Source organism: Anastrepha ludens, chromosome 2 (assembly GCF_028408465.1).
Source record: "Anastrepha ludens isolate Willacy chromosome 2, idAnaLude1.1, whole genome shotgun sequence".
NCBI lineage: Eukaryota > Metazoa > Arthropoda > Insecta > Diptera > Tephritidae > Anastrepha > Anastrepha ludens.
This window is the reverse complement of record NC_071498.1, coordinates 178859060-178886662: the sequence shown is the minus strand read 5'-3', so window position 1 is coordinate 178886662 and position 27603 is coordinate 178859060. Positions and strand designations below refer to the sequence as shown.

The 27603-nt window shown below is 38.5% G+C and overlaps 1 protein-coding gene across 1 annotated transcript in view; it reads right to left on the bottom strand.

Moving 5' to 3' along the window:
* LOC128855948 (protein Skeletor, isoforms B/C) overlaps positions 1–11515 on the bottom strand; it is a 158257-nt gene extending 146742 nt beyond the window's left edge. The window contains exon 1 of the mRNA XM_054091211.1: positions 9073–11515. Coding sequence (XP_053947186.1) covers positions 9073–9313 — 241 coding nt within the window. The 5' untranslated portion in view covers positions 9314–11515. The remainder of the gene's footprint in view (positions 1–9072) is intronic.
* Positions 11516–27603: the final 16088 nt, after the last annotated feature.

Here is a 27603-nt window from a genome sequence, read left to right as displayed (position 1 = left end):
TAGTAACGATACAGAGATACCCTACCGACATTCTATCATAAAATTACTAAAGCAGTCAATATTTATGTGTTTTAAGACGAGCTTTAGATTAGATTCGATTTGTGGGGGACAGGTCCAAGCATTTAGTTAAGAAGCCCATTCTACTACATCGGGATAGATTACAGTGGAAGGAATAGAGAGACAGGATAGATAAGACTGAAAATTAAGTTTGAGATCACTCTTCAGCAAATCATTTGGATTCATTGAAGAGTCCCAAGAGATCCGGAAGAGGAAGAGTGTAAATTTTATCCATACTCAGCACATCGCAGCCCAACAGCCTAAGTTTGATTCTAACGCCGGACAGCTAGAGAGAAAATGATCTGCAGTGTCCTCATTTTCAGGACAAGACAGGCATATTGGGTCGTCAATTATACCCATCGTACCTCACAGGCGTTGTGCCCTATGATTATACCCACCAGTATCAGGTCCAGATTCTTCCTAAGTTTTAGGAGAAATGTCGCTAGTTTCCTCTTCGGTTTTTTCACTTGACTACTGGAAGAAGCCCAGCTCAGATCAACGTCTTCTATGGGTAGACCTAATGAAGTCGTAAGTCCATATTTGAATCGATGCAGAATTGATAACTAGAAAGGGCCTAGTGTTATACTTGCAGAGCCTTCATTAGCCAGTTTATCAGCCAAATTGTACCCTGTAATACCACAATGTTTAGGCACCCAAAAAGACAAACTTTGTTGTATTTTGCAACAGTGTTCAGTTTCGTCTTACATTCATCGAACAATTTCGAGACGAGCTTAATCCGACAAAAGTTGTTCGCAGAAGAAGCAACTCAAAGTAAATGGTTGCTGTTTTTTCGGAAGATGTGGTATCTGGTCGTGTCGTAACAGTACCACTAGAGAAACTTGAAACAGTCAATTCTGAAGTTTTCGGAGAATTAAAGAAAACCAACCGCTGAAGATGAATCAACCTTCACCAAGCCAATGCGAGCTCTTACGTATCGGCACACACAGGAGAGTTTTTGAGCACTCAAAAGATCGAGTTATTGGGTCATCCGCTCTTCAGCACTGATTTGGCAGCTAATGATTTATTTCTGTTCCCGAAGATGAAAAATAAAATGCGAGGTCAACGATTTTCATCGCCTGAAGAAGCTGTTGAATACTTTAAACAGCTCGTTTAGAGGTATCCACTTCTGAATGGCAAAAATACTTGGAAAATTTATTCAAGCGAATGCAGAAATGTATTGAGTTCCAAGTAGAATATTTTAAGAAATAATAAAACCATTTTCATTACTATTTTACTGTGTTTGTATTATTGGGCGTAACAGATAAAAGGCAAACAATGGTGCATTTCTTTAATAAACCTATTTTTCAGAAGGAGTCTATTTTCAAGCCATTGCAATAAATTTAAATGAATACTAATAAGTATTGAGTGTTTTATTGAACAATTATATTGCATTGAACACTTTTTTAACAGAATGTACACCAGCTGCGCTCCGTCTAAGGTAAGTATTGGTTAGCATGAGAAACAATTTTAGTACGCTAGATTCCGATCTGTGTCAATGATTTTTTATTTCTGTTGCTTAAATTTCGCTAATTATTTTTTATGTCGCTTGCAACATTCAAGATTTTTCAATGTACATACATACAAACATGTGCTATGTATGCATGGGTGTGTATGTCCAATAATTAGCGGTTTACTACAACACTCGTCGTTACATGTGCCAATGCAGACAAGTGCGATTTGCCGGATGCTGTTGACAGCTTTTTTAGGTTGTTCGCGCGCCAATAAACAGTTACTTTCGAATTAAAGCTTAAATAGCAGGGAGCATATGTGTGTATGTATGTCTTAATATATATATTCATATCACATATATATATTTCAGTGATAAAATGCAATGTAAACATGCAATATTTCCAATGTTTATTGTCTCAATTTAAGTTACTTATTCTGCTTTCTGCTTTTTGCATTACTCATTTAATTGCAGCTAACTAAATACGCAAACAGAAATAAAACCAACAATAAGATTTGTTGTTGTCCACATCATTGTTGAATTTTGTAGTTAGTGTTGTGTAGTTGACACATTGCAGGCGGAAATCTTTGCAGCCTTTGTTTGCAGATTCGTTTAGCAGATTTGACAATAATAAACTGAGAAATTATTTTTGACATACATATGTAGGTATGTAATTTGCAAGTACTGTCGTACATATATTATATATAGGGTGGGCCACGTAAAATTTGCTTTTTGAATCAGCTATAAAAAAAACTAATCAATATTTTTTCAAACTTTTTTTTATTTTGAAGATTGAACATTGTCATTTATGTACAAAGAATAATATCGTTCAAATGACTGCCACGACTGGCTTTACAGTAGGCCATTCGATCAACCCAATTTTTAAGGACATTTTCGATTGTTTGGGCTCCAATTTCATGAATGGCAACTTCGATTTCGTTTTTTAAAGCATCAATCGTCTCTGGATTTTTCGCATAGCATTTGTCCTTAACGGCTCCCCACAAAAAATAGTCCAACGGGCTTAAATCACAGCTCCGAGGCGGCCATTTGATATCGGAATTTCGACTGATTATTCGGTTTTCAAAAACGGTAGCCAAAAGTTCGAGTGTAACTTTGGCAGTGTGACAAGTTGCACCGTCCTGTTGAAACCAAATGTCGTCCATGTCATCCTCTTCAATTTTTGGAAACAACTCGTTGAGCATGTCACGGTAACGCTCGCCATTTACTGTAACCGCGGTTCCTCGCTCATTTTCAAAAAAAAAAAATGGCCCTATGATGCCGCCAGACCAAAAACCGCACCAAACAGTGACTCGTTGTGGATGCATTTGCTTCTCTACAGTAACGGGTGGATTTTCTGAGCCCCAAATCCGACAATTATGCTTATTGACGTAGCCACCGATGTGAAAATCAGAAAAGAAGAAGAAGACTCACCACTTTGGAAATAGGTTTTCAATATTGCCCAATTTCGTTCAAGCGTATAGCGTCCCATTTCGTAAATGTCAAACCTTTAAGTAAATTATGAACACATTTGACATGTCGTTTGTCTTACCATTCACAAAAAAATAGGTGGTTCAAAAAGCAAACGCTATATGGCCCACCCTGTACATATGCACACGAAATATTCTTAGCTGCCTTCGATTCACCAACCATCAAATAATAAATAAATGTAAAAATTTCACTTAAGCCAAAGTTAGCGCTGGTCTGAGCGCGCACCAATTCAAGCTGTGTTAAAGAATGCAAGAGGTCGCTCTCGCTTATCCAACAACACAACACCACACTTTGTTATATTACCGGCCACTCTGGAGTGCAGGGAAATAAAAAGGCGGATGAGTGTGCAGTGAAAGGATCTGAGCTTGACCTTCAGCGAGTGGTAGATGGAAGAAGCATTCCTCTAAACGAACTGTACACTGCGCTTAACTTGAGCGTAATCGCGGAAACCAATAGAAAGGGCCTCTGAGTACTTACTACAGATGCTCTGGGCAAAACTGAATCTTAAAAGAACGGAAAGTTTGCTTGGCCTCAACAGACAGACTACCTCACAGTTCTCACAGCTGTTATAACGGGTCACTGCGCTATTGGCACCCTAACCAGTAGAATGGGTGAACCTCGCAATGTCTTCTGCAGGAATTGTGGAGATGAAGAAGAACTTGAGTCGGTAAAACACCTCCTCTCTGAATGTCTTGCACTTCAAAGAAGCTGTGCCAAATATCTTGGCGATTATTTCTTTGAAGACCTGGGACATTTGCAAAATGTCTCACTGGAGCGACTAGATTCCTTCTTAAAATGATCTAAGTGGCTTAAGCAACTTAGTTACGGGATTGAAATCAAATATAGGTGCATATCTCAATGGGCGAAACCGAAATGTCTTGTCTTAGGCAAGCAACCTGGTTGACCTAACCTAATCTAAAGTTGGGTATTATTTAACAGCACTGGATTATTTTAGTTTTAAAATACTGTTTCCTTTTTTTCAAAACATCCCGCGTTAAAGTATACAAAATATACTGAAAGAATAGCCCTACTTTCACTTGGAAGCCCAAGCCTAAGCATATCGCTTGTTAGTGAAGGGACTCTAACCAAAGTCGCTTGATCAAAAACTGAATTGTGGTTGCTTTTACATAAAAATTTTTGGCGAGCGGTGGCATTCTCTAGCGAGCAAAGAAGTGGTGAATGGAAAGTGGCAATTAATGTTAAATATTTCTTCGCATTAGTAGAGAGTCAAACACAAGTTATTTTTTAAGGTTAAAAAAACAAAACGCGACATCGTGAATACCTTCAAAAGAGCCGTAGAGATCGCAAGAAGCTATCAGACTTAACAAGGGCAATGTTTCCAGCAAGTCATACAAAGGAAAGAACTTCGAAATGTAATAGCCAGAGCAGTCAGACAAGGTGAAAACCAAAAAAAGAGGCTTGAAGTCAACTTTCTAAAACTTCTTCTTTGGACTTGCGATAGCCAACACTTTCACATCACGAATGTTGGATCACAAGATTGCACCATCCCAAGACCGTGACGTGAGCAGAGAAACGAAAGCAAGAGGAAGAATAAGCGGAAGCACAGGAAAAAATATTCCTACAATGCGAAAACGTCGTGCGGTTTGTTAAATCGCAGTGCATCTGATGGCTAAGCCACTTTAGCAGAATACCAGTTTAAAGAGTATCTCGCAAAGTTTTGGATGAACGCGATGGCGGAAAAGATGGTTAGACGACGTTGTGGATGATCTAAGAAGCATAGTAGTGACCAACTACCGTGGTATGGCTATGGACCGGGATGCATGGAGACAAATTGTGGAGGAGGCTAAGGCTCACAGCGAGCTGTGATGTTATGCATGATGATGATGATGACGTTGCTTCTGCTATCAAGCACACCATATTTGCATTCTTTACAACGCCGATTTTGTCATTGTAATTTTCGTAATTACATTGCAACTATGTTATGGGAGATTTTGTAATAGTAGAATAATTTCAGGTTTACACTGGAAATATTTCAGGCGATTTGGCTTTAATTCTGCCACGCACTCCCACTTTTTTATCAATACACTTACATTTTGGCAAATTGATCATCAGCTGAGGGATACAGTTTTTCTCGCTAGACAGTTCAAGAAGTTTACCTTTACGTTTTCATTCAATTATAATAGCTAAGCTCAGTTTTGACAAGCAAGAAGTAGAATCTTGAAAATGAAGTTAGCTAGAAAATTACTTGCAGCTTTGTCTAGCCTTAGCTAAAATCAGAGCAGGTTTTCTAGGTAGATACTTTTTCAATTCTCTTACGGAGCTGTACGGCGTGGGGATTGGACTATTCCTGCGCTTCATAAGAGCCACAAAATGGTTTCATGAAACTAAATAAATCAGACTCCCATGTCGCACACTGGTATCACAACGGACCAGGTCTAAGTGAGTTGGTCATACAGATCGACCATAACCTAACTTATTTAACACTAACCGTACCGCGCTCGGTCAAATGACCGGTTACAAAATTGAATTTAAAAATATAAACTGACTATCTGTTCCTTGGTTAATTTAACTTTATATAAATTCATATATTATCAAATTTAGCAATTTGCCTTTTTTTGTGTTTGACTTTTCATTTCTTGACTTGTTTACCACACCCGGTCATTTCACCGGCGAATAAATGAACAGCAACAGAGTGTTCTCGAAAAATCTCATAAGCAATTGAGAGTTTGACTTACTAACGGTAATTCTCTTTCCAAGTACTTGATGCTGTTGGTAAAAATCTAAAAAAGGCAGTATAAGTTTGAATGCCATAGTGTACGAATTGAAGAAAAATCAAGTGCGACTAATAATAAACAAATCAAATAATCAATACCTTATTTTTTTATCCCTAAATATGCCTAAACAACGTGTGAGAAAATTATTAAAAAAAATACAATATATACCTAAGTGAACGGTAACGCAGAGACGGCATTTTTTTGGATTATTGATAAGTGGATTCTTGAGCACATAAAAACATGTGCAGAAGATGAAGCGTTGCGAAACTAGGAACTACTTGGGATCTATATATATATATATATATATACAGTAGGTTCTGTTTTTATGCGGTAGATACGTTCCGCAAGAAACAGCATAAAAAAACAGCATACAAAAAGCTACTAGTTCTATAGTAAAACTATAGATACGTTCCATAGACCGCATGAATCTGAAATAATTAAATAAAATCGCATAAACAAAATATTGTATTTTTGAAAATTATATCTTTATTTAAGAAACGTCAGAATCGAAAACTAAATTTAAGTCAGAAATAGAATCAGACAATACCCACATGTTGCGCGCTCGTTTAGGATTTGGCGTAAAATCACTTTCGTCACTTTAGGAAATGTACACGTCTGATCTAGATGGTGATGCAGGCGTTTCCATACTTGTAAGATTAGCATTTCTGATGTAATCTGTGATGAGTTTTTGCTTAGCTGGTTTAGAATCTTGTTTATATGTACAATTCCCGATAGGTCGACATGAATTTTTTAATTAAAAAAAACCTCACTATTTCAAAACCGCATAAAAAAAAGTCGCATAAAAACAGAACCTACTGTAATTGGCGCGTACATTCTTTTTTTGGGTGTTTGGCTGAGTTCCTCCTCCTATTTGTGGTGTGCGTCTTGATGTTTTTCCACAAATGGAGGGTCCTATAGTTTCAAGCCGACTCCGAACGGCAGATATTTTTATGAGGAGCTTTTTCATGTCAGAAATACACTCGGAGGTTTGCCATTGCCTGCCGAGGGGCGACCGATATTAGAAAAATGTTTTTCTTAATTTTGGTGTTTCACCGAGATTCGAACCGACATTCTCTCTGTGAATTCCGAATGGTAGTCACGCACCAACCCATTCGGCTACGACGGCCCATACCAAAATTATATGCTTTCATTGCAATTTTATACGCACGGGGCGCTTATCAAGCCAGAAATTTACCCATATCATATCTATGGAATTTAAAATAGGGACATGTTTTTTTTTCTCTAAAACTATGAGCAGAAGCACATTCACAGAAATTTAAAATTTCTCCGATTTGATAATAAGACACAGAGGCAATCAATTAGTTTTATTAATTATTTCTATGGGATTATTAGAGCTGAGTTTATGATATGTATCCGCTGAGTTATACGTTATTTGTATTAGGAATAATTTAAATATGAAAATGGAAAATTATGAAAATAGATGTTGAGTTCATTAGAAGAATGTCAAAAATTAAATACGACTACCGGGACATATCACTTCTCAAGGAAAATGTAAGACTGATGAATTTACTAGGAATAAGCTTCGCTGAACAAATACCATTTTTTGACAACTTGCTTCGGAACGATTTTGCGTTCAGTTACCTGATCACAGTGACATTGCTGGAAACTGCGAAGCCGACGAAGTGGTCAGACAAGGGACCTGTAAGGCGGTGTGCCCGCGAAAGGAGAGGATCGGGATCCCGTTGACAACCTGCGCTCTACTCCTGGAAGGATGCGCTTTGCACCAACTCAGCGAGTGCTGGGTAAGTACACGAACGTGTAAGGTCGCGAAGTCCTCCTGTCCATGTATGGATAGGAGGCGTTCGAGGGATATTCTGAGGATCACAATATCTCATCTCTCAAATTTCGTGAGCATCCTCACGGGGCACCACCCGCTGGGTACACATGCCGTGAGACTCAGAATTACTTCGAGTCCTTTTTGTGTCAGCTGTATGGAGGAGGAGGTGGAATCATCTCAGCACCTGCTCCTTAGGTGCCCAGCTCTCGCGGGACTAAGATTCAAGCATCTTGGTTCTCACTTCTTTTCTGCGCTTGCTGATATAGCAGGTATCGAAAACAAAAATCTGCTGAACTTCATCAGCAGCATAAAGAGGTTAACACAACCGCAGACTAGTCACCGTTCGTAGTCCACAAACACTCAACCTTCCCCGTCCCTTTCCCTTTCGTCCTTTCCTTCACCTCTTTTCCCCCTCTTGGGGAATGCAATGGTATCACAAAGGATGAACCAAACTTCTTTCATCCAAGTGGGCCCACTCTCTAGGCAACCATCACTACCTAACCTAACCTGGTTGGTTGGTTAGAGTGGTGATTCATCCCGAATCCAACTAGCGCTTCCGCAACATTTTGTTGCCACATCCTCGTTACCAACTTGTTTAACAGTTATTTACAGCAAGACTATATCTAGTCTGTGCGGTTTAGGAACCTTATTAGGCTGTTGACGTCTAAGCCAGACAGTTGCTCGAGACTCTCGAACAGCGGTTTGCCCAGGATCAACATTCAGGAAATGGAAGATTGTTTCCTTTTTCTCCGGTTGTTTACAACTATGACAGTATATATTGTGAGGGATGCCCATTTTGGCTGTTTCTTCTCCGATAGACCAGAAGCCAGTTATGACCGCCGTTAGTCTACAGGCGTCCCATCGTTTCATGTTTATCAATGTCGACGATTGCTTGTGGTTGATTTTGCATTTCGTCTGGTCTCTCCATCTACAATCTGCGATTCGAAGGTATTTTAGGGAAATTGCATTCTTGGCTGCACCTAAAGGTGGAATACCGGTACTGCAAGGGCGTTATTCATGGCAGATCCCCCTCTGGCCAGTTCATTTGCTTTTTCGTTACCTTCTAAGTGCCGGTGTCCCGGGATCCAAATTAAGCTTACTTTATGGTTTTCACTCAAGGTGGTGAGGCTGTTCCTACTTTGCTCCACCAGAAAGTTACCTTAGAAAGCCAGTACATTTTAAGTCGCAAGGTCTTTCTGGTCAAAAGTTGAGCAAAATTAGTTTGTGAGGCTTCTAAATTAACCGCTTAACTTGGAGTTAATTAAGTTTTCTAACAGTTCTCTGTTATTTGGGAATTTATGAGATGACGCTCAATATTAACATTCTCCTTAAAGTAAAATGTGTAGTTAGATTTAAAGTGAAGTAAAATTACTTAGGTGCCTTAAAAATCTTAAAACAAAATAGTCGTTTTTCTCTTCAGCCCAGCCGTAGCTTCAAAATTAGCAAACTCTTTACTACTAAAACAGTAAGGCCACTTTAAAGTTAAGTATAGTTTGTAGGGCAATTTCATTAGTGCATAAATACAACAAAAAGCAATAACAACTCACCATTTTGTACGAGGCAGCTAAGTAGAACGACGATGCCGACGAGGGTGCAGGCAATCGGCCTATGCAACACCCTGAATGTGGAGATTGCGGGGTCTGCAGATCTGCTGTGATCCTTATGCAGTGCAGATGAAGTGCTCGTTGCGTGTGCATTAGATCCGGCTGTTGCTGCTGCTGCTTGTTTGCACATTCCCTGACGCAGCGATTTCAACGCGTATACGCGCGCTTCATGCTCAGGTGACATTTTGATAGGCGCGGCGAATCGCGTTAAAAATTGGACGATTCGACGGCAAAAGCGAAAAGATGCGTATAAAATGTTGGACTTTCGCGAACCGAACAGAAATCACCGAGTCTATTAACGTGGCGGTTTACAAGCGTAGACGTTGGAGAGTGAGGAGGAGGAGAAGGAGTTAGAGTTAGGGGAGTTAATTGTAGGGTGGCTAGTTGCAGCGTGACTAGTTGTTGGTCTAGCGGTTAGCAGCTAAAAAAGTTGACTATGAATTTCTGCTTCTGCTGCTTCTGTTGCACTACAATTCCCATATGTTTGTGCCTCTGTTGCTGACTTTTTTCCTTGCTTTTTTTTTAACTATTATATATTGCTGCTCTTGCTTTCTCTTCTCGCCCTTCTTTGCATACTCGCAATGGAGTTAATGATAATGATGGCGGCGTCAGCGATAGTAACGGTAACGGTGGCGATAACGGCGACTGCGATGGCAACTTTGTATTCATTGATTTGTTGCCACTAGTCGTTGTTACTGGTATTGCTGTTGTTGTTGTTGTATTATAGTAATAGTAAATGTTTGTTTGCCTTCACACGCACACATAAACGTGAGAAAACTTTCGCACTCACACACATACACTCACAAAAGAGTGCTCACTAATACAAACAGCAAACGAAAACAGGCGAGAAATCGTTTTTTGTTTTTTTTGTTTTTGCCCGTTTCTTTCTTTTGTACTTTTCGAGGTTTGTGTGTATTGGTGTGCGCGCCTAACGTCCTTTTTCTTAAACGCGCCTACAACTAAGCTGAAGCTCAATGGCGACTCTGTGTGTGTGTGTGTATACACAACTTTGCTGGTGTAAATGTATTTGTAAATAACGAATGGTGCGCGTAATTTTATTTTTTTGTTTAGTATGATTTTTTGCTGGTTGTTGTTATTATTATTATTGTTGTTGTATATATATTTTTTCGGCACAGTTCTTTAGTCACTGTTGAATTTTACTTGAAGCGGCAGCTTTTCATATTTCATATTTTTGCTTTACTTTCGTTCCTTTTTTGGGGTGTTTTAGTAGCTGGTGTTGTTGTTGCTGCTTTTGCCACTGCAGCTATCATAGAGCGCAGTTCGGCCCGTTCAACTTTTCAAAATGGCGTATATGCATGCAGAAATTGTATAATCCTTGAAGGAAGCTGCTGGTTATTGTCGGTATTTGTGTATAATTTTTTTTTTTTTGTTTTTAATTACTTGCTAAGTTTTGTAGTTTTTAGAATGCTTAAATATAATTTATTTCTTGCAATGCACAAATATTTGCTTACTAAATTTCTTACAGTTATGCGCAATTGCAAAATTATTGTCGCCGTTGCTTGAAAGTTTTTTAATTTATTTTTCTTAAAATGTAGGCTTTCACGAATTTATTGTCGTCGTTTTGTATTTTTTTCCTTAAAATTAGGTTTACATACACCAGTTTATTGTCGTCGTCGAGTTGCATAAATTTTTTAACTTTTTTTTGTTTTTTCAATTAAATTTTTTTATTTAATATTCCATTTTTTAATATTAAATGTAATGAATTTTTTTATTTTTTAATTTATTTTCACTGTTTTATTTTTATTTTAAAAACAGTTATTCTCCTTAAGTTGTTGAATTTTGTTGCTCGCAGCTGGTTAAATCAAAATTTTCAACTAAAACATAAAAAAATGCGTTGACTGCGCGCAGCTACTCACTCCATTGTTGTTGCTTTCAATTGATTTTTTCCACAAAATATTTTCCTTAACGCTTTTGGCAGCGTTAATTTTTTTCCAATTTAATTGCACACCAAAAACTGCTGCACATTCCAATGCACTTATCAGAAGCAAAAAAGAAAGAAAATATTATCCTTCACCGCCTTTTCTCAATTTGCCACTGTTTTCTTTTCTTTTTTTTCAAATATACTAAGTATATTTTTTACTTCAATTTCGCTCACTCTCTGCACACACAAATGAAAAAAGCAACACAAAATTCTTCAATTGGCAAAACGTCTGTTGCGCCGCTACGTATACGCCGCGATATCCAGTACGCTCGTCAGGGAATTCGGTCTCGGACTAAATTTTGTAATTCTAACACAGCATTAAAATCGCGTCGTTGGGGCCAATGCTGCCGCCGTCGCCATCGCTGTCGCTGCAGACGTCGTGTGTTCTGCCATTAACAACATAACATTGCGTTACAGCAACTACCTGCTAACAATAAATGCCAGCACAACAACTGTGCGCTGCTTGGGAGCGCAACCACAGCAAGTTCACCACAATTTCCAGTTGGCGTCGCAAGGCAGCGACGCGCGCAGCGCTGCAGTGGGGCTCTACTGGTTGGCGCTTTATGCGTTGCTGGCAGGCAAGTGTGGTGAGTACAGAGCTGAGCTCCAACTAAAAAAGCTCCGGCAATGTGTATGCCCTTCCAGCAAAACAAAAAATCAAAACTAAAAAAAAAATAGTAATAAATCATACAAAAAGTTGTTAGCTCCAAAAGAAAAAAGGAAGCATTTAATGCTGAAGTGAAAAAAATATATTTAAACTTAATCGTACAACCTGCTAATGCTGCTGGCGTGGTCGGTGTTGTTGTGCCACTGTTACTTATTATTATTTTTGCGGTTATTATTTTTGCTGCCAAAAAAGCAGAACAAAACAGCAGCAAAGGCAACATATCATAAATGAACAGTAGCTGCAGAAAAAATACACGCGCGCTACATATAGAGCATTTTAACATAGTTCACGTATGTGTGGGTATGTATGAGTATATGTGTGTGTGTATGAATGGCAATTGCACGGTAGTCGTGAGAACAAAAATTACTACCCAACCGGGCACCTACCCATCCCCATATTTACGATTCTAGGAATTTACCTTCACGTATTTGTATGTGTTTTAAATTAATTTTCCTTCTTAAGCTTTCATCTCTTTAAATTTTTTTGTTTCATTTACCCTCCTAATGTTTGGTTTAACTTTTATTTGTTATTTATTTTTGTGTGCTGCTAAAGGTTGGTTGTTTTATGTACTCGTACGTTATAAATAACATTTTTATGCATTTATAGTGAGTTTCGAGCTTTAAGTACGTTAGTCTTAAAGGTATATATGTATGTATGTTATATGTAGATAGTGAGCGTATCACAATTTTAACCAGAAACCAACGAAAAACTAGCAAAGCATAGCCACAGTGACAGCAAAGTTGCCACAAAAGATAAATGGACCTCCTAAAATTCTGCATATCTACATTTAATAGTTTTAGGTTTTGCTAGTTCTTATTCCTATTCATGATCGTGTTGTTGTTTTTTTCTGTTTTTGTAGCGCACATTTGCATACACAGATTCACTAAACAGGCGAAAAAGTTGTGAGGTTCTCCTCTAAGTTTGAAGAAAACCAAAAACAAACTATTTTAAGTACTTCATTATGCATCGCAGCCACCTAAGGGTGAGTTAACATAGAGATGTCATATCCGTGCAGGGATGGCAAGCAGGATGCCTTTTCAATTGATTCCCTAGTCAATTAGATTATAGTCTTTTACACCCTCTGCTCATCACAGTACCTCATCCAGACCCAGTTCTCTTACTAAACTCAGGATAGAGCTAGGTTGGACTGGGCGTATATGACTTTATTCTGGCTGCAGTTGGCCGAGATGTCACAACCCTCTCCGCACTATAGCATCACATTCGAAAAGAAGAAGAAGGTGTGCTGAAGCATCCGAGACTGGTCGCAGAAAGGACAGGAGGCAGAGGACCATATCCAAATCCTGTGCTTTGCATTGGATGGCTTTGCAATCTGCAGTGACCTGTGAGAATTCTCGTGAACATTCTCAGTTTTATGAGTTCTATAAACCTCTTTTAGTTGTACCCTCCCAATAAGAATTTCGCCTGGCGTAGACCCATAGTTTGTTGCCAACTAACCTCCTTTCACTAGTCAATAATATTCACTTTACGGTGTGAACACTTGTAATATATTTTGAGAATTTGTCTTCCTACTTTTCGGCTATGAATTTTGAAGCAGGAAATTGCTGAGGCCGTTTTCTCAACTAGCTTCTAACTTTGCAGACCTCTCTATCGTGACGGTAAATGCGTTTTGCTGAGAAAATTAAACAAATCAAAGGGCACTTTAAAGTGAGGAATAACTTTTTTTATCACCTCTCTTTGTATGGCGAGGAAACCGTCCTTAGTCTGACGACAAATATGAGAAAGAGAATCAGTTTGGGAAGGGCCATCTTCCTAGCGTTGCAATACTCCCTAAGCGCAAAATATACTTCAGAATATTAAGCCGTACTTTGGAAATAGTCAAATTCCACAAATATATTTGGAAAATATCTTATCTAATATATATCAGGAATAGATTCGCTCCCATCGACGCCTCAGACGGCGTCCAGACCTTTTTGTTGATAGTCAAGCATGTTGATGGTAATCGCGGAAACCAATAGAAGGTTGTCTCTGACTACTAATTGCAGGGTATCCAAAGCGCTCTGGTAAAACTTAATCTTAAAAGCACAAAACGTTTGCTTGGATGCAGCAGATCAACTACCAGCGTCCGCGCATGTATGTTTGTGTATTACGGGTCACTGCACTATTGGTAGACTAATAATAGAATGGGCGAACCTCACAATGAATTCTACAGGAGTTGTGGAGATGAATAAGAAAGTGAGTCGGTACAGCACCTCCTCCATGAATGTCCAAAGAATGTCAAAGAAGCCGTGTCAAATATCCTGGCGGTTCTTTCGAAATCAAATGCAGGTATCACAATGGGCCATAGCGGCTAACCTAACCTAATGTATATATATATATATACATGGTTTTAAAAAATTACTAGTTTTTCATCAATACGAATCTATAATTTCTCAGAGCATCTGGGCGCAGTGGGAGTCTTTGCATGGATATAAACAAATGAAAATATACTCACCACACAATAGACCGCACGCAGAGTTGAGTTATGTCAAGAGCAGAACAGGGCAATAAGCGGAACAAAAATTCAAATTTTATCCAACTTTTATAAATGGCTTTATTGGAAAAGATATTTACTTTTCAGTGCTCTTATTTTATAAAAATTACAAAAAATAATGAAGCGATTTCTTGGGAAGTTCTATTTGTTTTTTAGTACATAAAACTTATAAAAAATTTATTATATATATTATATAAAGCTTTTCACTAAGAGCACTGGAACGCTTGAAATTGAATAAAATAAACTGATATACCCTATGATCAGAAAGTACCGGGAATGTTTGAATAAAACAAAACAGAGTTAAATTTCAGGCAAATTTATTTTATCTCCTTCAAAATATGACCCGTCTGAAGCAACACACATGTGCCAACGTTTAACCCAGTCCTCAATGCACCTCTGGTAGGCCGACGAAGGGATGCCCTTCAGCTCCTGCGTCGTATTCTCTTTGATCTCCTCTATCGACTGAAATCTCCTTTCACGAAGTGGTAACTTAAACTTGGGAAACAAAAAGAAGCCGCACGAGGCCATATCAGGTGAATTCGTGCAAGCACCGTGGTATTTACTTGGTGTTTGGTCAAATAATCCAGCACAATTTGTGCCTTTTGCGACGAACAGCATCTCTCAGACGCATCACGGCTAAATAATATTCTTTATTGACTGTCTGGCCCGACGGAAGGTACTCATGGTAAACTACGCCTTGGCAATCGAAAAAAAAACATCACCTTCCCGGTACTTCTTGATCATAGGGTATATAGACTACTCTTTTCTACTACGAATTCACTAATATTAAGGGTGCATTATAATTTCATCCAATAGCAAGGCCAGAAACACATTCCAACAACCTCCAACATCAGTCGTCATTGACGGTGAGCGCAGCACCTTGCGCACCCACCAAAGAAATATGGGCCCCTCATACGGGCTGACGAAAATCCACACCAAACGTCCCGTTTTCAGAATGTGAAAGGACTTAATGAGCCTCCCGTAGATTATCGACCCTCCATAACTACAATTTTACTTGCAAACAAAGCCACATAATCAGAAATGAGACTAATCACTGAAAACGATTTTCTCCCCGATGCCAGCGAACGGAACACTTGCCGAGCAGAGCATTGATTTTGATAATAAATTTTAGCAATTTGAATGCTATGTTGAATCGTGAAGCATTCTGTGGTTAAATGTCAGCACTAAATAAGTATTTCCACCAATTTTAACTAAAGGGATACACCGTCAAAATCCATCTGCACCTATTAGGAAACCCTTTATTGAATTAGCGCTAATATTCCTTATAAAGTAGTTAATCGAGCTTCTCCTGTTATCTATGATGTGCGTCTTGATGTTACCCTACAAGTGTAGGGACTGACAGTTCGATGTCGCCTCCAAATGGCAGGCGCTTTTTCACGACGGAAATGCCCCCCGAGGTCTGCTATTGCCTGCCAAGTGGCGACCGTCATTGCCTGCACAAGTCCCCTCAATTATATGGAATTATTCACAATCCCATCTTCTGTGCAAAAAGTATCGGTATCTGGACAACAAAACGACAACTGTTCCATCATTCATTTATACTTTTTTTATTTGGATTGGTGTCTTTATGTCTAGGATAAGGTACCCTGAAGCGATAAGTTGAAATGGCCACTTTCCAGTATAAATGCAAAATAATAATAAAAAGACGTGCAAACTTCAATATCAGGCAAAACTGCCGGTACCGCAACATTGCAATCTTATCAGGCAGCTAAGCGGGTATCAAGGCTCACATATCTCATCTTATAATATTTAAACTAGTAATGGAGCACCTTAGTAAGCTAAACACCATTGGCATGGCCTATCGAGTTTTGGAATATCTCAAAGAGTGCACGGGCCTATCTCAAAACAAATTAAGGACTATCACGGGTACCCGGACAGAGTATTGGGGAAAATCTGCAGATTATGTAGAGTAGAGAAATAAACTTCAACGTTTCGTCCAATTTTCAAAGAACTTTTTACTCGTATTGGTAAATTTTTGAGTACTCTTCAGCAACTTCTGCGAATTATTCTTTAGCACCTCAATCGTCTTAAAATGCTCAAATGCGTGTGGCCTTTTTCAGTACTACTTCAAAAAAAGATAGATCTTCCTCTTCCTGTGCTTCCACTAGCAAGTACAACGTCGAATACTGTCAGGGATGGAGCCATTGTATTCATTCCTACGGAATAACCTACCTTCATTTCATCGTGTGCAGCAGCAACGTCGGCGAAGCTCACCGTCCATAAATCTTCCGTAGGATTTGTTATCATCAATGCTTCTACTCCACTACTCTCTCTCTCCCTACTCACAGGGCAGACGGGCTTTCCACTGAAAATAGGCAAATGGTACTGGCAAAGTCCTTCAGACTGATCAGCTTTTGGCCAGAAATCAATGAACACGGTAATTAATAATGAAATCGAATCTCAAATTAAACACTTTGCAACTTATTCTTCTCCATCCCAATCAACATCTATACAGTGCAGGAAGATCTATGAGTACTGAACTGTATCAGTTAACCGCGAATATTCGGAGCGTTTTTGTATATGAGGGGATCATTCTCTGTGCCTTTCTGTATGCCATTTGTATATATGCAGAGAGATAAATCTGAATAGAAACGTCCGCATTGCGTGGGCAACCATTTTAAACAACAATCAGGCTGCACTCAAAGCTGTCCTTCATGGTTAGAGAGTCTGCGGCCTCTAAGCCGATAGATCCTGAGCCTTTATTGATAATGGTTATAGTCAATGGATATAGTCTGAAGGCTCCAGTCGACTCTGCGACCTGCCCCAGAAACACAGCCACACTTCCTACTCAAATGCGTTACTACATCGAAAAGAAGAAGTAAGCGTCTCGGCTTGGTAGAGCCAGAAGACAGGCACATGTACCCAGCTTAGTATCATCTTAGATTTATTGCAAGAATTGAGTCTGGGTGATGTATTGCTTAGAGTAGAGGGCATAATAGATCATAAAGTCCAAGTGTTAGCATATAACTATTAAATATCTAAATGCCTGCAACTCACATAAAACCAAGCTGCTTCGAAAAAATTAGTCGGGCTTGGCTGGCATTTCTTTCTCAGTGCTTAATATGCAAGGATGATAGATTATCAGGTTTGGCCATTCAAAATTGGGCGAGTCAATTGAGCTTGCTTCAGATATAGTTTCGTATATTACGTACACAATCTCAATTTTTTCGTAAAAAAACCTCTGTCAGAACCACGGTTACGTCAGCCAATCAGCTTCAAATCGCTGAGAGCCGGTTAACGGTATGATTTTGGTCCCACCCCTGCATTCTATTCATCGTGGGTAAACTACACTTCCAAAATTTTCGTGTACTAAATTTAATATCTAGATTAGGTTGGGTTAGACGCGTTTCTCTTCAAAAAAAAAGTTCAATCGCTTCCCACAAAAGATTTTCCTAGCCCTATCTGTAATAACTTTTGGTTTTGTGTTTAATTTATATAATTTATGGGCACATAAAAAAAGAAAATATCCACAAGTATTCAAACCATCCTGCTCTTTTAGTAAATCAGTCCATCCAGCGAGACTTCGCCTAAACACAAGAATCTGAAGTGTGTTCTTCGAAGTGCGAGAATTTGCACAAGAACTGCCAAACGAAGTCGACCTTATCTGAAGACATAATCTAAAGCTCCTACAGAAATCGTAATGTTAGTCTTCGTTACCGCGGTAAAAGAAACCTTCGCTGCCTACTGCAGATTAAATTGTCGTTTAGATCAAATTAAAGAGAAGGAATGAAATTTTATAAGTTCCTTCCTGCTGCTTTCTCGAGCAACTCAGTTGCCAAGAAAATACAATTTTCTCACTATCTGAAAAATGTAATGCATGCATCAAAAAATCTGCAGTCTAGGACATGAAAGCAAAGGAAGCTCGAATAGTCAAAAAAGTGTTTCCGCATGAAGCTATGACTTGCCACACTCATGGATACAAACGCTCCGGCTCTGAGGGTATTCGATGCGGTACCAGCTGGTGGTAGCAGATGAAAAAGAAGACCTCCTCTGCGTTGGAAAGATCAGATGGTAAAGGACGTGGCTTCACTTGGTGTGTCCAACTGGCGCCGGTTAGCACGAGAATGAAATGACTGACGCGTTTCGGTAAACTCAACCAAAATCGCTTAAACGGTTAAGGCATCAATCAAGAAGATGGGAGATGACTTGCCACGATGCGCTATGAAGCTACTAGAGCTTTCAGGTGTAGGAACGCAGCATGAAAATCCAAAGTTTTCTACACCGAAAACCTTTAACCAGGTCTTTGTCGATCTGTTCATTCTTCAAACAAACTAATACAGTCTTTTTGTGGAAGGAGTTTGATTGCACTGGTTTTTCTTAAATCATTATCATACAACATTTTTGTTTACATGTTAAGAAAATGTGTATGTGTGAGTGAAATCCGTTGCGGCAAAAAAACTTTCATCCACGCTAAAGAAATGCAGCGGTTAGAAAAAAACTTCATTTCACTAATCAAAGAAGCGAAAAGAACCTTCAAGCTACATAAACGGGAAATTAGAGTCTTGGAAGTTCACCACACTAATCTAAAAGTACCACAAACACAATACATGCACAGCCACATACACATACTCGTATGCATACACACGAGGCAAACAAAAGCATAACAAAATTTTACTTTTCGATTTCTTTGCCTTCACATCACAATGCGCCCGGCATTCTTCGTCGAGATTTTACTACGTCTATATATCGAAGGCTACAGAAGGCGCGTAAAAAGCTTTCAGCCAATACAGGGTGCATACGCCGCAACACAATTCGAGCGCGCCACCATCACCACAACCAGCTTCTTCAACGAAAGAACAGCCAACCGCAGTGAGCAGTGCAGCCATAAAAACGAACGAATGAAGGGGAAAGGCAACTGAGCGGAACTGCAACGCTGAGCGCATGTCCTGGAGTGCCAATGGACGTCAAGAGTGGGGCTGTGGTAAATATTTACTTACGGGGGAAGCAAGTAACTGTATATGGTATACTTATGTGCTTGTAGGCACATGCCGTTATGCGCAGGTGTATGGAAATTGTGATTGTGTATGTGTGGGTATGTAGACTTGTACATAAACTTCACAAATACATAGGCGCCATTGAAGTAGGCGGACTTTACACTACCAACTCCACGGCGGGCAGCGCTCACCGGCAAAGCGCATTCGAATCACAGCCGTTGTGTTGACGGTACGCGCGCAAAGCTGCTCGGAGTGCTCGGTATACGGCAAGGCGCTCGGTGTTTGTTTTGGAAAAAGCACAAGCATTTTATTTTCTTATTATTATGAGGGTATTTAGCGCTGCGACCTGAAAGGTCTACTGTGTAATAATAAAAAAAAAGTTTAAGAATATACAAAATTTCAAAATTAGAAGCATAAGCACAAGCGCAAAATGCCTCACTCGGCGAATGTGCGAACTTTTTAACGGGAAGTATTTGTATTTATAGTTCACTAAACACTAAGAATGTGGTTCTATGCTCCAACGAGGAGTATAGGAATTCTAAGAATTGATGATGATGTTGAATCAAGAAGAATTAATTTGTTTTTCAATTTATGCTTTCAGAAGCTACTACGGCTAACTTGGCAAAATTTTGGTAAATAAGTTGCTAATAGTGGTTTGTATGTATCGTTGTATCAGCGTATTTTTAATATTATTTTTTTTTTAGCTTTTGAATGAAATTTTAACAATTACTTGTATTTTTATAATTTTCTAGGCGGATTCTCAGGCAATGATAAACCAACACATCTGGATGGCAGTATTGCTAGTCGTTTGATAGAAGACCGAATCGCTTATCAACAACTTTGTACAAAAATTAATTGATTTCTCAGCACAACTAATTAAGTGATTATTTGGCAAAATCGTTGTGAAGCCATTCATTATTATTCTCTATCACAAAAAAACAAAAAAACATATAAATTAAAAATGTATTGAAGGTTCATATCTCGTGTTCGCACTGCATCGAATCATACATACTATGCGGCAATGTAAAGGCGATATTACGCTTCAAACCTAGTTATTTAAAAGTTTTGTGTTTGGTGAAAAAGTTTCGCGTTACTGCATCCAAAGGGGAGGTTAAAAAATGATATAATTCCTAGGCGAATTCATACAAGGTGACTGCAGCAGGGCAATAACACCACTTGCATGCATTTTGTTTTTACATTCCTCAGTGCAACTTCGACCAAGGTGAAGAGACGGAACAGAGGGCAAAAGAAAAATAATAATGTGTGCTACGATATTTATGGACCCAGTACAGCATGAAATGCATTAACAAAGCGGTGGCTCCATTGATTTCCTTCTGGAAATATGGGTGTCCAGAATAAAACGCGCTCTCGTCGACACAATCGTCGAGAATGTGGATAAAATGATTTAAATCGTAGAGTCGGAGTGGCATGTGAGCACTTATTCCAGTGCTTAGTAATCGAAGATTAGCCAGAAAACTGTTTCGAACCATTTACATAAGGTTTGAATCAAGAAATAGCTCTGTGTATGGATGCCACACGAATTGACGCAAAAGAATATTTTGGGCCGAGTTGAGGCGCACGATTCGCCGTCGAAACGTAATGAAGTGAATGGTAACTGTGGTGGTAGCTATAACTGGCGATGAAAAATGGCTTGCATACGAGAACAAAATCCAAAATGTATAGTAATCAAGCCCCGATTTGTCGGCCCGAACGATCACCTAGTTGGGATTAACGGCCAAGAAGGTTTTCCTGTGTGTTAATGTTGTGTTTTGCTGTGTGGGACTTAAAGGAAATCATTCACTATTCGCTACTCCCATCGGGCCAAACACTCAATTCGACTCGCTTCTGCCAACAACTGACTATATTGAAGTAGGCGATCGACCAGATGCGGAAAGAATTGGAGAAAAGGAAGGCGGATATGTTCCAATGAGACAACCCCAAGCCACTCACATCATAAATGAGGCACCAGGAGCTTAGAGAGTGTGTGTGGGAGGTTCTATCGCATCACATTCTCCAGCCTTTGCAGAATTTTCATAGTCTCAGGCGAAGCTGGTAAAGATAAGTTGGTAAAATTGTTTACCAATAGGAACGAGGACTTCGGCAAATCGCATTCACAAGTGAGAAAAGGAACAAAGGAACTGCTTAGCCTTTGAAGAAAGGATATCTCGAAGGCCATGGCTTGTATAACTGGTCATTGGATACTCGGCAGGCATTCCTTGAGACTTCCTTGATGGCAGATTTCTGCCATAAATATTGTAGTTGTAAAGATGAGGAAGAAACAGTTGAGCACTTGAGCAAAGAAAACGTTTTTTCTAATAGGGGTCACCCCTCAGTAGACAATGTGAAACCTCCGAGTGTATTTTCGCCATGAAAAAGTGCATCATAAAAAACCATATGCCGCTCAGAGGCGTCATAAAACAGTACGTATCTTCATGTGTTAAAAAACATCAAGATCCGCACCACAAATAGGAGAAAGAGCTCGAGAAAGATGTAGGTGCGCAATTAAGTTATCGCAGTTTTTTTTGTTTTATGAAAATACAATACTATACAACTTTATTCTAAAAAATGGTTACAAGTGAATCATTGAAAGTATTGTCCATCGTTGGCTACTACTTTTTCCCATCTTTCTGGAAGATCTCGTGTACCGTCGCGGTAAAATTGTTCATCTTTTGAGGCTATCCACGGATCAAGCCATTTTTTGATGTCTTCATATGAATGGAACTGCTGGTCAGCTAGACCGTGTGCCATCTATCGGAACAAGTGATAATCGGGCGGCACAATATCTGGAGAATATGGCGGATGCGGTAGGATTTCCCATTTCAGTGTTTCCAGGTAGGTTTTAACGGATTTAGCAACGTGAGGCCGAGCGTTCTAATGCTGTAAACTCACTTTTTCATGCCTCTCCGCGTATTGCGGCCGCTTCTCATGCAGTGCTCGGCTCAATCGTATCAATTAAAGTCGATACCGATCCCCAGATTTTAATTGTTCATAATAAATAACACCAACTTGGTCCCACCAAATGCATAGCATAACCTTCGCAGCGTGAATATTCGGCAGAGGCGACGACGTAGAAGCATGACCGGCAAGACCTCATGACTTTATTTTCTTTGGATTGCTGTAATGAATCCATTTTTCATCACCCGTCACGATTCGATGAAGAAAACCCTTCCCTTTTTGCCGCTGGAGCAGTTGTTCACAGGCGAAAAAACGACGTTCAACATCCCTTGGTTTTTACTCATAAGGAACCCCAGTCCCCTGTTTCTGAATCATTTCCAAAGCATGCAATCGCTTGGAAATGGACTGGCTCAGCCTGGCACTATAGAGGTTTTCTTATAGCAGAGTTCAATTGGTTATTAATTTAAGAGCTGTGACAGACAACATCGCTATTGTCACAAACATTTTTATTTATTTCCTTATTTACTTTAATATTTTAATTAATGTATGAATCAAATCAATTGTTAACCATAATTTTTATCATTTAAATAAAGAATTCCTACTACTAAAATAAATTTTTAGGAAAAAAATTACACTTTAAGCTCTGGGCCACTTTATGTGCATATGTTTTATGTGGGTTAATTGGTTCACGTAAGAATTGTCCAACAAGAATGGTGTCAATACTAATTTACAGAATGGTCTGAACGACCTGCTGATAAATTATCTAAATTATGGGGTCCTAAAAAACCACTTCAGTTTCTTTCTAATAGTGGTCGCCTCTCAGCAGCAATGGGAAATCCCCGAGTGTGTTTTTGCCATGAAAAGCTCCTCATAAAAAACCTTCTACCATTTGGAGTCGACTTAAAATTGTGGGTACCTCCATTTCACTACTTTAACTCATACGGTACTCATTGTTATTTCTTCTGAATCATTCCCAAGACTGAGATGTTTCAAAATGTATTGTTGAGCTACTGGTTATTTTTGTTTTTTTACTTTTGGCAGTAATCAAGTACACATCAAGTAGTACACATCAATATCTCCGAATATTGTCTGCCTTCTAACGCCTCATCCCACTCAAGACACTATCATCCACTTATTACAGTCTCATCATTGCCATATAAGAGCTACAGTTTTCAACAAATGAAAGCAGAAAATCAAAACAACTAATTGCTTCGAAAATACCAGCCATTTGGGTCTCCCGATGGACTTCGGATCGTGCTTGAAAAACAATCGGCACTACGAAAAACTCTTCTACTATGGGATAATGCAGTTCGCCATGCTTCAGAAGATGACGTAAACACTCTCGATGGATGGGAATTCCATGCCCACGAACGTTAGACTTCCTTTCCAACCACTGTATCAAAGTCATGGTAAAAATAATTCAGAAGGAGTGTTCAATATCAAACCGTTAACCAGCTTTTAGCGAATTTGAAAGAATCGGCTGGCGTAACTGGAGTCGTGACAGCGGTTTGTCATGATATCGAGGATGATAGATTACCAGGTTTGGCCTTCAGCTAGGGTGAAAACAAAATTTAGCGATTAACTTCGGCTTCCACTGAGATTGTGTTCGTGATATGTGGAAAAAATCAACCAATGGCACTTAGTTGGCGTTGAACAACGGCTGATTGGATGAGCATGCGAATGCATGTGAAATGATCGTGCAGCACACGGCTGCCGTATTCCCAAGTGACGTGGCAGCCGAAGTTCCCCTCAATTTTTTTTTACACCATAGTTAAAGAAAAAACCTGGAAAATATAAAATTCTCGCGGTGAAATGTCATTCTTACGCTCGTTCATCAGTGCAGACGGCAACGAAGTAATATAAGCGTAGACTACGGGATTAAAGCGATGGTCCGGTCTAGAACGCTGCAGAACTGCAAGGTGTTTTCTAACAAGTCCGAACAGAAAACTTTCTTTTAAAACTTGGAAGGAAAGACGTTCGGTTGATGATCGGTATCATTACAGGACACAACCCATGAGGTCAGCATATAGAAACCATTGAAATCATTGAGGACCCAATGTGCCTGTCGTGCTTGGAGGAGGCGGATAGCACTGAGTACTTTCTCTGTGACTGTTCAGCTTTTGGTAGAGTAAGACTACGAGTTTTGGGTTCCGATGTCATAAGAACGAGTAAAATTCAATTTAATTCAATTTATTTGTTTTGTTTTGTACATAGTAAGACAAAGTCTTGTGGTAGTACATCTTCTTATAATTCTAGAATACAAGGATGGTATACATAAAAATGCTACTTAAATTTTAAAACTATTTTAACTATTTAGCTTATAGACTAAAACTTAGAATAGTAAGTGAGCAAAAGAGAAAGATGGTAGGAATGGGAGAAGGGAAGGGGAATTAAAGGTTAGAAGTAGTTAGAAACTGCAGTTTTAAAACACATTGCTTGTTTTATAAGCTTTATTGTAGTTGGTATAGAATTCCATAGTTTTATGGCACTAACAAGGAACATGCGCTCTGATTCCAAGTAAGTGTAAGTTGGAACAATCAGATTCAACGTTCGGATGCACTGGCATTGTTTAATGTTTTTATACAGGCACAATGGTTTTAGTGTATATATTAATTTATGCAGGAACATAAGAGAGCGCATTTTGTGATACGAGTCGAGGGTATGACCAAAAATATGTTTTGAGTAGATATATATATGGTCATATTTCCTTTTTTCACACACGATACGCGCTGCATTATTTAAAGCGATTTGCAATTTATGTTTTGAATTATTATCAAGCCTGCAATATACTAATTCAGCGTATGATACATGAGGAACAATGAGTGATCTAACAAGTTTTAATTTAGTTTGCCGTGGCAGTAAGTGAATTTATACTGCGGCCCAGGTTACTATGTCATCAAAGTTAATATTTACTTCATTAAGCAATATTGGCAGCAAAGAGCTAAGGTAATACTTTGAATGACAAATAGCAATCGCCTTCGTCTTTGATTCATTTAATTTCAAGTTGTTAGATTTGGACCAGTTAGAAATACGAGTGAGGTCCTCATTGAGCCTTGCTATCAAATCTTCAATAAGACGTCATCAGCATAGAGATGAATCGACGAATTTTGGTAACTCTCAACAATATCATTAATAAAAATGCAAAATAAAATTGAACCTGCGGCACACCTGACGTAATTGGTTTTAGGCTTGAGCAGTTATCACCACACTTAACTTGTTGTAGCCGATTCGAAAGGTAACTTTTTGTTAGTTGCAGAGAAAATGCTCCAAACTTATAGTGATAGCACAATTTTTGCAGTAAAATTTTGTGATCAATAGTATCAAAAGCTTTTGAAAAATCGAGTAATACTAAATAGCACGTTAGGTAGTTTTTATCATAAGCAGAGCGATGATCTTCAAAAATTTTAAGCATAGCTGTGGAGCAACTATGCAGACTTCTGAAACCCGACTGGAAATTACTCAGCAGATTATTCTTGTCCAAGTAGCAGGTCATTTGTTGCGCCAAAAAGTTTTTAAATACTTTCGATAGGGCAGGTAAAATGCTTATTCGTCTGAAGTGCTGAGGAGCGGTAGAGCATTTTATTTTTGGCACAGTTATTATAGTTGTTATTTGGAAATGTAGATGAGGCGGTCCCTATAGCCTTAGATTTGACAGTATGTACAGGCATCCCTAGTATAACACGGTACTTGTAAAACACGGTTTACACGGTACAAGAATTGATATTAATATAACACGATTTTGAAAAATATGCATTTTAAATTTGAACTTTTTTCCCCTTCAATAAGGGGAATACCCCCAATGTAATTATTATTATTAGTGTTTGAATATATTTTTTGTTGTATTTTTTAATTTTTGGATTTCATCATAAAATTGAATTTAATTTATTTTTATTTTAAATTTTACACTTAAGATTTGGTTTCGGTATAACCCGGTACACATTGCCTTTATTTATATTATTTCAAGGTTTCGTATAACACGGTTTCAATATAGCACGGTACGAATTAACCGTGTTATACGTGGGACGCCTGTACACACTGTGTCAAATCCATCTCTGTTGCAGAAATTCGTTCTCTAAAACTGGCGGATATTTACAGATTTGCCACAGAATCTGGAAAATTCGCATAGAACTAACTACCTCTGTCTTTGTCTCTATTCTTTCCTATCTCTTTCTCCTATACTTTTCTCCTTCCCTCCTTGACTATCTACCCTCTTTCTAGAGCTTTAAATTCAATGGGCTTTTCAGCCTGAGCGTTTTAGGAGCCACCAAATGTCCTGGTGCTCTTTGGCTCGACCTTATCAAATTTCAATTTTCAACTACGTGACGTCGCATTAGCTGAGTTGTGCAGTGTTGCCAACCATTTGCTCTTCGCAATAAATTTAGTGAACTTTTAAGTTTGATGTTTGTTTCTTTTTTTAATTTAAAGATACTCTGAGAAGATTTTAGTGCTAATGAAAATTTGTTGATTCTTATAAAATTTGATATTTTGAAAGTGTAAATTTAATTTTTTGCTCCTTTTAAGGGTAGGCAAGATTATTAAATGTTCTTCTCTCAACTCTTCTTAACACTGAAAACTTTTTTACACATTTTAAAAAGCGTTTGAATTTACTGAATGCTGAATACTGAATCGTTTCTTCCGGCCATCAATCCATAGTGCGGCATAAGGCATCAAGAGGTGTATTCATAGTAAAAATAAGCAAACAAATACCAGAAAATATTAAAGAAACCATAATGACATTTTTACAAAAAGAGTACCTACCTTATCTTGTTACATAACCTCAAATATACAATAACAAATAAGTGGTTCTCTTAACAAAAGAGTTTCTTTTAACAAAAAAACTCATAAATTAAATTGTACATACCCATAACACATTTATTTAAAAAAATGAACATGTGAAAGACAATTTGACACGCATACAAAGGTCTTTAAGTAATCCAATAAAAATTTGGTGTTTTGTTTTCTTTAAATGGGCATTTTAGTGCGTTTTTATATCCAAAGCTAGGCAGCACTGCAGTAGCGAGAGAGAGATTTGACTGCTGGAAGGAGAAGAACACCAACAGTAACCGGAATCGCGGGCAATGTGACCAGATGTTAAAAAACAGTAAAGCTAAATAAAACTGAGTGAATTGTTGAAGTAATTTTTAAAAAATGTATATTTTTCAAAACTATAAACATTACATTTTAATTAGAACAGGCTAGGAAAATGTCATGAATAGACATCGGATTCTTATGCAAGTGCATATTTTTGTTTAACATCACATGAAGTTCGCACCTAGGTAGAAACTCATCATAATAAAATATTCAATTTGCATAAAAATCCGATCCCTAGTCATGAAGAAAGAACTAAAACTCCGAAACTAAATAACAAAACAAAAACGCTAAATCAAGTTACGAAAATGGTAATCTGGCCATACTGGTGCTAAAACCACATAACTCATTGTCAAATTCGCTGAGAGCAAATTAACGGTATCACGATAGGCGCCATCTCATTATTCTTTCCATCATGCCTGTATCTGTTTGAGCT